This window comes from Triticum dicoccoides, chromosome 2A (genome assembly GCF_002162155.2).
Source record: "Triticum dicoccoides isolate Atlit2015 ecotype Zavitan chromosome 2A, WEW_v2.0, whole genome shotgun sequence".
Classification (NCBI taxonomy): Eukaryota; Viridiplantae; Streptophyta; class Magnoliopsida; order Poales; family Poaceae; genus Triticum; species Triticum dicoccoides.
Window position 1 is genome coordinate 571,829,342 of NC_041382.1, and position 12,267 is coordinate 571,841,608.

Consider the following 12,267-nt stretch of genomic DNA (forward strand, 5'->3'; position numbering starts at 1 on the left):
CGTTGCATTCCCCGGTCGCCGCACCCCGCTCAGCCTCGCCTCGCCTCGCTCCTCCGTGGCGTTGGCTCCGCTGCCATCCGCACTGTCGCCGCTCCGGCCACGCGCCTGCGCCATCCCGCCTCCTCCCCAAGCTTGCACCGATGTCCCCGTCCGCGCCCCGCGCCGCTCCTCGCCGCTTTGCACTGGCCGCGGCCGCATCGCTGCGCCTGGCGGCGCCCGACCTCCCCCACTCGACGTGCTGTCTCCGCCGGCCAGGCGCCGGCCCGGCCGCCTGCCGGCTCCGTGCACACCGACTGCCGCCGTTGTGGCCGGCTGCTACTGCAGTAGGGGGCCACCCCTTTTTTCTTCTATTTCTTTGATTTTTTTAAACCTATGAGTGGGACCCACCTGCAGGCTGCAGGTCAAGTACCACCTTTGACCGTGTCCACGTCACCATCCGGTCTGAGTAAACCACTTAGGGTGTTTCTTTCGTCCGGTGTGAGATTGTTTAGGGGGGTAAAGGAACCGAAAAATAGATCATGGGGTAGTGTGAACCACCCACTTTGTTCAGGGTAGTAAAATGGACTTTTTTCTTGAAAAAACATGAAGGAATACTCTCCCGGCATAATGGACCCTAGTTTATTAGAACCCGCGGCGACCCAAAACGACGTCTCTCTCTAGATATTGTCGAGGATAACTAGAGGCGGTATGGCCTTGTTGTGGAAAACATGGACATTTCTTTCATTCCAAATAGTCCACGTGGTGAGCATGGTGAGCGAGGCCATGGCTTTCCGGTTGGGAGTGGAAGAATCGATCAACCCGAGCCACCAATCTTTGATGGATCGCCTTAGTGGCCAGGTGGAGGTATCGACATAGACAATTTGGAGCCAATCCTTGATCATGCCCCGGAGTCTAATGGCAAACCGACATTTGAAGAATAGACGATCAACCAATTCATTTTCGCGCTTGCATAGGGGGCATGAGCCATAATTTGGCCAACTGCGCATGGCCAGCCTATCCATGGTCCAAACCCTATTTTGGATGATGAGCCAAGCAAAGAACTTGGCCTTCGCCGGAGCCCCAATTCCACACCATATGCTCTAGGGGAGAGTGAATGATGCCAAGAAACCGTGCTTTGTAGGCGGATTCCTCCATGTAGAGGCCACTTGTAGAGTGCTTCCAAACAATGTCGTCGTCAATATATTCCTGAAGGTGGAAATGACTGATGGGTGGCCCAAAGTTCGAGAAATTGCCAGAAGTGATCAATAGAGAAATTGGACGATCTTGATCTTGTTAACCATGCACTATTCTTCTTGAGGCCTTCGCGCACCTTCCAGTTCTTCATCGTTGACGCCGCGTAGACGAGAGGGGCAATGTCTTTGGGCTTGCGGTTTTGCACCCAAGGAGAGTCCCAAAATGGACTTTGTGCGCCGTTGCCCACGATAATAGTTGAGGAGGCACAGAAAAAGTCATAGTCCGCGTCATCACATGGGTTGCCCATGCCAACTCATGATCTTTGTTGGCTCCTTTCACACAAATAAAGTCATAGTCCGCGTCATCACATGGGTTTCCCATGCTAACCCATGATCTTTGTTGGCTTCTTTCACTCAAATCAAATCCAACGTAGTCTTAGCGCCCAACAAATTTGCCCGTGTTTAGCACTCCCAAGACCCCCATAGGCAATTGGGCGGCAAACGGAGTCCCAATTGACCTTGCATTTGGCCCCAGTGGTCTTGTTAGTCCCCTCAAAAAGGAATGCGCGCTTAAACTTGTTAAGATTATTGAGGGTGCTAGAGGGACAACGAGCGGAGTGATAAAGTAGATGGCTTGGGAGGAAAGCACCGACTTGACCAAGATGGTGTGTGCCATGGGCGTGATCATTTGCCCGTCCCAAGGGACCAACTTTGCCGCCGCCTTATCCTCTAGGAACTGGAAGTCAACCTTTTTGAGCTGCCACACGGAGATCGGATGGCCTAAGTATTTCATTGGGAAGGATCCACGCGCCGCCCGAATGTTTTGAAGGATGTCCGGCAAATCTCCAGACCAGATTTGATTTCATCCATAAGAACGCACGGACAATCCTTTGTAAAGTGGATGGATGACTTGTTGAAACTCATCCTCTGAACCAGAGGCATCACAGTATTCAGCGGCCTCCGTATTTTTCATCAATAATAAATCATCCCATACGCCAGTCGAAAAAGAAAGTAGCCCAGGTCTGGACCAAGGCCCAAAGTGAACCCGACATGCTCGGGGACTTCCGGCCAGTCATAAACGCCTGCATAAACCCAAGACAAACAGAGGACTAAACCAAACTAGATCACCAATGATGCCTACCCTTCTTCTTCTTTTGTTTTGAAACAAACAAACATAAGCTAATTTGCTCAATAATATAGACAAGGGATTTCAAAACATACAACATTTTTTGCATTACTAAAGGATCAGCTAAAGTAGCCTTCAGGTTCGCTTGAAATGTTCTCGTATAAATCGCTCCCCATGCGATGGATACTTTCTCCGGATGTACTCACGGAGGCACTTCTGGTACGAGAAATCGATCCAGACGCCGTCCGTGCGAACTACGAAGAGGCATCTCGACTTCCTGAACTGCGGGTGCCTATCGACCATGATACCGTCAAGCCCACAGCCAATCTTATCTTCAGCGCGTGGATGGTAGGCAAGGATCTTTTCCGCAACGACGATTTCGTCGGCGGGACCAAGGCATTCGCCGTCTGCGTATCTGTCCGAATGGAGGATGTCCTTGATGAGCTGCACGATGGGTTCGACGTGGCTGAGGATCTCGGCCTCTGCGGCCCTCCACGGCACCTGGGACACGGGCTCGGCCTGCTTCGACGCCGGCGGCCGCGCGGAGTGAGGGGGCTCATAGGCGGTTGTGGAGCAGGACAGCAGGCGGCGGGGGGACAGCGCCGGCACGAAGCGCGGTCCCAGGCGGGCGTGGAGGAGGAACGGTACGGCGACGGCGGCGGCCAGAGCCATGCCGCCCCTTTTTGGTGCTGTGAGTGGATGGGTGCGTGGGGGAGTGACTGGTAGGTGGTAGCTATTCGAGGAAGAAACTTATCCTTGTGGCCGCACAGCGGAGAGGACGGAGGGGGCACAGAAGACGGCAGACGGGATTGTCGCTTTGTTCGACGACGGGGACGGGCCATGTCCCGTGCATGATGAATTTCAAAACGAATTTAAAAAACCCGTCCATATACACACCGCCCTACACGTGTTTTTTTTGGAGGGGGGCCCTACACGTGGGTGCTTCTAGTTTTTTTTAGGGGTGAAGGACACTTTATTGATTAATTGGGAAGTTCAAATGAATACAAAAAGGGTAATGTGGATAGCCCAGCCACAAACGGTAACCCTGGTTAAGAGAAACCGAAAATTTAACCAAGCTATGAGCTTCTTTGTTTATGTCCTATCTTCGAAGATGATATCACATGCTTCAAAAAATTGCTGATTCGCATTGATCTGTTGAACTATTCTTCCCTTGTGAGACATGCTTTATATCATTGATAAATGACAACACTCCACTATTACATGAGATGATGATTCTTCCTAGATTCAGATCTTGTGCAAGTGCTTGCGCTTCTCTACATGCTAGTGTTTCAAGACAGACTGGGTTATTAATGCCTGGAAAAACCATCACCGAGGACCCTAAGAGAAGGCCCTTGTCATCACGGCATACAACAGAGGGTGTGCCCATGAAGCCATCTCGGGAGAGCCCTCCGTCCACATTGATCTTAAACATCCCTGCTGAAGGAGGCGTCCAAACCTAGTGCAGCCAAACATTTGCAAAGGGAGTAGGTCTCATCGGTCTAGGGGCATTCTTGATGCTCTCCAATTCAGCAATGAAGCGTTGAATGAATATATGTGTGGCCAGAGGACTTTGGAAAATAGACTCATGGATGGCCTTCCGCCTTGCTGTCCATATAGCCCAGAGAGTCACCGTGAGGGTGACAAACTTTTCATGTGATGAAGTATCCATCATCCCAAAGAGCCAATGTTTTGCGCTTGGGCCCGTCGTAGCAATTAAGTGCTTAGCTAAGTCGCTATCAACAAAAGCACAGACACACCTCGACGCTGTGAGTCTGTCGCTCCACACAACTGGCAACTATCAGATCATGAAATATGTCGATGATGCCAGACGTCTTTAGTCGGAATAGAATGCGTTGCCAGTCTCCACAAAAAATTGCGTAGCTTTCCTGGGACATCCACCTGCTAGAGCTGCTTCCATCCATTCTCCTCGGCTCCAGAATTGGAGGAGCTCGCACACCCATCGAGCCAAGCCTCCCGTCGGCGCTGTGTGTGGGTGAGCATGTGGTACACCCACCTCACTGTGAACAAACCATTCTTCTCGAAATCCCATGCCCAGAAATCCTCATTATTTCTTGTACAAAGTGGTATGCTCAAGATTGCATCCACATTGGCGGGGAGAAAAGTTTGTTGTAATACCTCCCTATTCCACGAGGCCTCAACATGATTTATGAGCTCACTAACCAAGATGGCGCGGACCGCCGCGAGGCACACAATCGGTCTCATGTTTTCATCTCTAGGGATCCAGTTGTCCGACCAAATATTGATTAAAGAACCGTCCCCAACTCTTCGGATCAAGCCTTGGCGTAGTACATCTCTTCCTTCAACTATTGCTCGCCATATCTGTGAAGGATGGTTCCCAACTTCTACTGACAAAATATTACCAGCGGGGAAATAAATAGCTTTCAGCTTCATGGGACAAAGGGTGTCAGGATATTGTAGAATGTGCCATGCCTGCTTAGCAAGCAACGCTAGGTTGAAGGGCTTCTAGTGATTTTGGAGAAGCAGTTCAAAAAATCATCCCAAAGGTCAGTCGACAAGCCCAAGCCCCGGATCAAGGCCCAAAATGAGCCCGACTAAAGGAACTACTGGGCTCGACACGGTCCAACCAAAGGGCGCCCCTATGTCTCGCATTAAGCGAGCACAGGGGCAAGGCTCGCGTCGGGGGGAGCCCAGATGGGCCGGTCCACCCACGTGGGAGGCCGCGACCTTTTCTTTTTCTTTTTTTCTGTTCTTGTTTTTTGCTTTATGTTTATGCTTTTTCATACTTTTAAAATATTCTAGATGTATATATATATATATACAAAAAATCATTCTTCAAGAACACATTTGGAAAATGTGAATAAGTATTAAAAAATGTTAAATATGCATATACAAAATATTGAACAAGTATTTCAAAATTTTGAATAAGTATTAAAAATTGTTGACCAAGTATTCGAAAAATGTTGAAAAAGTATTTGAAAATGTGGAATAAGTATTCAAAATATTAAACGACTATTTCAAAATGTTGAATATGTATTTAAAAAATGTTGACCAAGTATTCAAAAAATGTTGAATATGTATTAAAAATGTTGCGCAAGTAATTGAAAAATGTTGAACAAGTATTTAAAAAATGTTGAATAAGTACTAAAATGTTGAACAAGTATTTGAAAAATATTGAAGAAGCATTCAGGGCAATGTTGAACGTGTGCGCGAAAAGTGTTGATCACTTACTAAAAGATGTTTTTGATACATGCGAAAATATAGAGTGAAAACGAAAACAAACATAAAAAAACAAAAAAATGGAGAGAAAAAGAGAAAAATCAAGAAGAAAATGGAGAAGAAAAAACCAAACCAAACCAAAAATGGAGAAGAGAATGAAAACGATACAAAAAATAGAATAATGTAAAAAAAACGAACATATATTAACCGAATAAAAACAAAATGCACAAAGAATGAAAGAAAAACAAAAAAAGGCTGGATTACCCTCAAGTAGGATGCGCCCCTTTTACATAGCATGAAACGAACCACCGTCGAGTGGTTAGCGCGGTGTGCGTCTTCGCTGAAGACCTGGGTTCGATCTCTCATTTCGCCCCCTATTTTTACAAATGGGCGCACGTAAATGGGCTGGCCCAATACGTCGTCAGGGGGAAACAAACATAAGGCTGAGTACCGTAAAAAAATGTTAGTGAGACCAAGCAAACCAGAAGGTACGTTAGCTGCTTATTACAAGGGTGTGTTTGGTTGTTGTCACGAAGTGTTACGGCACGGGTCGGTCGGTTCCATCCACATGACCCATTCCCACGTTGCAATCAACAAATTCCATGGAACGATGGATCATGCGATACGCGGAACCGCTCTCTCCTATGACACCCCTCCTCCCCACACCGTTGGGAGTCGTGGTCGTGCGCCAGCGGGAGCATGGCATCAAGCCGGCCGCCGCCACTCCAAGAGAACGACTGTGCCTGACCGTCGTGGTCAATTTGGCGTTCTTCCTCAAGTCCAGCATCGATCAAATTTTGACCCCAGGAATCGTTCCATCCTACCTCAGTCTCTTGTAGCTAAATACCAAGATGGAATGGACTGGTTCCATGACACTCCACTTGGTTCTGAAACCAAACACACCCTAAGGAGATGATGAATAACCTTTGCTATTTTTAGCAATGATTCACTTGCTGGTCAAGCTGATAAAGTTGATATTACTATTGGTAATGGTGGAACTAGTAGATCTGCTATAATTAATGACTTAATTGAGCATGAAAAAGAGAAATGCTTGAATTTTGCTAATACTGAAAGCACAAGTGCTTCCTGGGTGGTTTTGGTAATTAATGTCAACATATTTTTTGTTGGATCTTTATCTATTATATTTCAGATAAGTTCCAAAATGGAGTAGCGTGTACAAGAGGATGTGGAACCCCTGCAAGATGCTAAGAACAAAGGATTGGCTCAAGCTTAAAAGCTCAAGACTCTACATTTTCATTTTAGTGATCCAAGATCACATTGAGTCCATAGGAAAACCAATACTATTAAAAGGGGATGAGGTGTTGCTCTATGGCTTGCTTGCTCAAAGTGCTTAGTGATATGCTCCGAAACCCTCAACCACTTTCTCATATCCACATATGTCCCAAATCAAAAGTCAAACTCGGCCCCACCGAAATGTTCTATCCGGCGCCACCGAGTTCACTTGACATAGCCACTGCCAGAAACCCTAATCAATTCGGTCTCACCGAGATGGGCTCGCAAACTCTCTGTTACCTATTGTAATTATTTCGGTCCCACCGAGTTTGCCTGACCAACTCTCTGTTTTGCTTATTACCAAAATCGGTCCCATCGAGTTTGTGTAATCGGTCAAACCGAGATGAGGTTTTACCCTAACCCTAGCACATCGGTCCCACCGAGTTGACCATATCGGTCCCACCGAAATGCCTAACGGTCACAATACGAATTGAATCGGTCCGACCGAGTTTTCTGATCCGGTCCCACCGAGTTTGGTAAATTGTGTGTAACGGTTAGATTTTATGTGGAGGTTATATATACCCCTCCACCCTTCCTTCATTAGCAAGGAGAGCCATCAGAACGTGCCTACACTTCAGCATTCATTTTCTGAGAGAAAACCACCTACTCATGTGTTGAGACCAAGATATTCCATTCCAACCATTTGAATTTCACCCGAAAGGTTGAAGAGACAGTAGATGTGAAGTTTGATGAATATAACGGCTCGCAAGTAGAGCAATTGCCAATTGATGTAGGAGACAAAGACACTCCGGAAGCAATCCAAGACTTGTCTATTGGCAAGATTCGTCCAACGGAGGTCAAGGAGAGTACCTCGTCTGTCCAAGTGAAAGCTTCTACCTCACGACAAGGTGAACCAAGAGTTGACATGGAAGCATCCACAAGTGGAACACACCAAGATGAAGAAAACGAGGAAGTACATCAAGATGAACCTCATCAACCTCCTTCTCCACTTCGACAAGAGAATGACAACATCAACAACGAAGAAGACCAAGAAGAAGAATGAGATGATGAAGAAGATGCCCCACCTCGACCCAAACAAAAGCTCCCACGAGTTCGAGCAAGAGTCTTAAGAGACCATCCCGTCGAACAAATCTTCAATGATATCCAAACAGGGAGAATCACTAGCTCTAAAACTCATTTGGCTATTTTTTGTGAACATCATTCATTCATCTCTAGCATTGAACCTATGAAGGTTGAAGATGAAGGAAATATGCCCTAGAGGCAATAATAAAGTTATTATTTATTTCCTTATATCATGATAAATGTTTATTATTCATGCTAGAATTTTATTAACCGGAAACATAATACATGTGTGAATACATAGACAAACAGAGTGTCACTAGTATGCCTCTACTTGACTAGCTCGTTGATCAAAGATGGTTATGTTTCCTAACCATAGACATGAGTTGTCATTTGATTAACGGGATCACATCATTAGGAGAATGATGTGATTGACTTGAACCATTCCGTTAGCATAGCACTTGATCGTTTAGTTTGTTGCTATTGCTTTCTTCATGACTTATACATGTTCATATGACTATGAGATTATGCAACTCCCGTTTACCGGAGGAACACTTTGTGTGCCACCAAACGTCACAACGTAACTGGGTGATTATAAAGGTGCTCTACAGGTGTCTCCGAAGGTACTTGTTGGGTTGGCATATTTCAAGATTAGGATTTGTCACTCCGATTGTCGGAGAGGTATCTCTGAGCCCTCTCGGTAATACACATCACTCAAGCCTTGCAAGAATTGCAACTAATAAGTTAGTTGCGGGATGATGTATTACGAAACGAGTAAAGAGACTTGCTGGTAACGAGATTGAACTAGGTATTGAGATACCGACGATCGAATCTCGGGCAAGTAACATACCGATGACAAAGGAAACAACGTATGTTGTTATGCGGTCTGACCGATAAAGATCTTCGTAGAATATGTAGGAGCCAATATGGGCATCCAGGTCCCGCTATTGGTTATTGACCAGAGAGGTGTCTCGGTCATGTCTACATAGTTCTCGAACCCGTAGGGTCCGCACGCTTAACGTTCATTGACGATATAGTACTATATGAGTTATGTATGTTGATGACCGAATGTTGTTCGGAGTCCGAGATGAGATCACGGACATGACGAGGAACTCCGGAATGGTCCGGAGATAAAGTTTGATATATGGGATAGTAGTGTTTGATCTTCGGAAGGGTTCCCGAATTCACCAGAAGGGGTTCCGGATGTTTCCCGAAATGTTTGGGCACGAGAACACTTTATCTAGGCCAAAGGGGAAAGCCCACGAGGCTTTTGGAAAGTGCAAAAGGAAGTTTTGCAGAGACCAGAGGCTAGACGCCGGGAACCCTGGCGTCTAGCCCTGGAGTCCGAGAAGGACTCTTGCCTTTCAGGTGAAACCGACTTGGAGGAGGCTTTTACTCCAAGTTTCGACCCCAGGGCTCAACATATAAATAGAGGGGTAGGGCTAGCACCAAAGACACATCAAGAAACACCAAGCCGTGTGCCGGCAACCCCGTCCCCTCTAGTTTATCCTCCGTCATAGTTTTTGTAGTGCTTAGGCGAAGCCCTGCGGAGATTGTTCTTCACCAACACCGTCACCATGCCGTCGTGCTGCCGGAACTCATCTACTACTTCTCCCCTCTTGCTGGATCGAGAAGGCGAGGACATCACCGAGCCAAACGTGTGCAGAACTCGGAGGTGCCGTGCTTTCGGTACTTGGATCGGTCGGACGTGAAGATGTACGACTACATCAACCGCGTTGATATAATGCTTCCGCGAACGGTCTACGAGGGTATGTAGACAACACTCTCCCCTCTTGTTGCTATGCATCACCATGATCTTGCATGTGCGTAGGGATTTTTTTGAAATTACTACGTTCCCCAACAGTGGCATCCGAGCCTAGGTTCTATGCGTTGATGTTATGCACGAGTAGAACACAAGTGAGTTGTGGGCGATATAAGTCATACTGCTTACCAGCATGTCATACTTTGGTTCAGCGGTATTGTTGGATGAAGCGGCCCAGACCGACATTACGCGTACGCTTACATGAGACTGGTTCTACCGACGTGCTTTGCACACAGGTGGCTGGCGCGTGTCAGTTTCTTCAACTTTAGTTGAACCGAGTGTGGCTACGCCCGGTCCTTGCGAAGGTGTAACGCCCTCGATGCGGCTATATCTCCCACGTGTCGAAGCACGACTTAGAGGCATAACCGCATTGAAAGCAATGTCGCAAGTGAGGTAATCTTCACACAACCCATGTAATACATAAGGGAAAGGGGTACATAGTTGGCTTACAATCGCCACTTCACACAATACATAAATAAAGCATTACAATATCCAAATACAATCAAGGTCCGACTACGGAACCAAAATAAAAGAAGAACCCCAAATGCGACAAGGTCCCCTGATCGACCCCAACTGGGCTCCACTACTGATCAACTAGAACAAAACACCACAAAGGACAAGATCTTCATCGAGCTCCTCTTGAGCTTGGTTGCGTCATCTGCAAGGACTCATTGACACCTGTAAACTGGTTTTGGAAGTATCTGTGAGTCACGGGGACTCATCAATCTCGCACCCTCGCGATCAAGACTATTTAAGCTTATGGGTAAGGTAAAGGTATGAGGTGGAGCTGCAGCAAGCGACTAGCATATATGGTGGCTAACATACGCAAATGAGAGCGAGAAGAGAAGGCAAAGCACGGCCGAGAACCTGTGATCAAGAAGTGATCCTAGAACAACCTACATCAAACATAACTCCAACACCGTGTTCACTTCCCGGACTCCGCCGGAAAGAGACCATCACGGTTACACACGCGGTTGATGCATTTCTAATTAAGGTCAACTTCAGGTTTTCTACAACCGGATGTTAACAAATACCCATCTGCCCATAACCGCGGGCACGGCTTTCGAAAATTCAAATCCCTGCAGGGGTGTCCCAACTTAGCCCATGACAAGCTCTCACTGTCAACGAAGGAATAGACCTCCTCCCGAGACATTCCGATCAGACTCGGTATCCCGGTTCTACAAAACATCCTCGACAATGGTAAAACAAGTCCAGCAACACCGCCTGAATGTGCCGACAAATCCCGATAGGAGCTTCACATATCTCGTTCTCAGGGCACACTCAGATGAGCAGTCCGTACAACTAAAACCAGCCCTCGAGTTTCCCCGAGGTGGCGCTGCAAGGGGCTCTAGTTTGGACCAACACTCAAAGGAGCACTGGCCCGGGGGGGGGGGGTTAAAATAATGATGACCCTCAGGAGCGTGACTCCCAAGGGAAAAAGAGGCTAGGTGGCAAATGGTAAAACCAATGTTGGGCATTGCTGGAGGAGTTTTTTTCAAAGCGAACTGTCAAGGGGTCCCCATTATAACCCAACCGCGTAAGGAACGCAAAATCCGGGAACATAACACCGATATGACGGAAACTAGGGCGGCAAGAGTGGAACAAAACACCAGGCATAAGGCCGAGCCTTCCACCCTTTACCAAGTATATAGATGCATTAATTAAATAAGATATATTGTGATATCCCAACAAGTAAAACATGTTCCAACAAGGAACAACATCTCCATGTTCCAACAAGGAACAAACTTCAATCTTCACCTGCAACTAACAACGCTATAAGAGGGGCTGAGCAAAGTGGTAACATAGCCAAACAACGGTTTGCTAGGACAAGGTGGGTTAGAGGCTTGGTTCAACAATATAGGAGGCATGATAAGCAAGTGGTAGGTATCGCAGCATAGGCATAGCAAAAGAGCGAGCATCTCGCGAGCAAAGATAGAAGTGATTTCGAGGGTATGGTCATCTTGCCTGAAATCCCGCAAGGAAGAAGAACGAGTCCATGACGAAGACAAACGGACGTAGACGAACGAATCCTCACAACACGACGTTACCAGATCCAACCCGAAGAAGCAAACACTGGAAAAGAAGCATACAACATAGTAAACAACCAACACATCAACATGGCGTGATGCACAATCAAGTATGATGCATGTCCGGTTTAATGAAGCATGGCATGGCAAAGTGCACAAACAATCCTACAAATTAAGTGGAGCTCATTATGCAACGGAGTTGCATATTGAAGAAAACACCACATGACTTATGTAGTTCTCTCTCGTTTATGTACCCAACAAGATTAAATGTTGTTAGCATTGCAAGAGGGTGAAGCAAATGAAAACTACATATCTAGTCAAGTTTAAATGAGGCCGGAACAACATACAACAAGTCCGGAGACAAACCTCATGTGCAATTTAAGGATTTGGTATTGTTCTTCCCCTAACCATATTTTAGAGTTGTTAAACATGCAAAGTAAAGCCACCATGTTAAACTAGGCAAAATTCTACCCCATTTACATATAAAGTTTATTAAAAACCGAGCTACGGTTATTTAGTTATGAATTAAATCATATTAACATGGCATTTAAGCAAATTTACTCAAACAGCATTTTAAACATTTTAAACAAGGATGAAAATGGCATATTA

General features: G+C 46.4%; 1 protein-coding gene across 1 annotated transcript; it reads right to left on the minus strand.

The window, feature by feature from the left end:
• Nucleotides 1-2,207: 2,207 nt before the first annotated feature.
• On the minus strand, nt 2,208-3,061 carry LOC119355450 (protein DCL homolog, chloroplastic-like). Its single transcript, XM_037622255.1, has one exon. The coding sequence runs from the start codon at nt 2,968-2,970 to the stop codon at nt 2,434-2,436; it is 537 nt and encodes a 178-aa protein (XP_037478152.1). The 5' UTR covers nt 2,971-3,061; the 3' UTR covers nt 2,208-2,433.
• Between the last annotated feature and the right edge of the window lie 9,206 nt (nt 3,062-12,267).

Excerpts from the sequence above, each read along its gene's own strand:
- LOC119355450 (XM_037622255.1), bottom strand. The coding sequence starts at position 2,970 with ATGGCTCTGGCCGCCGCCGTCGCCGTACCGTTCCTCCTCCACGCCCGC.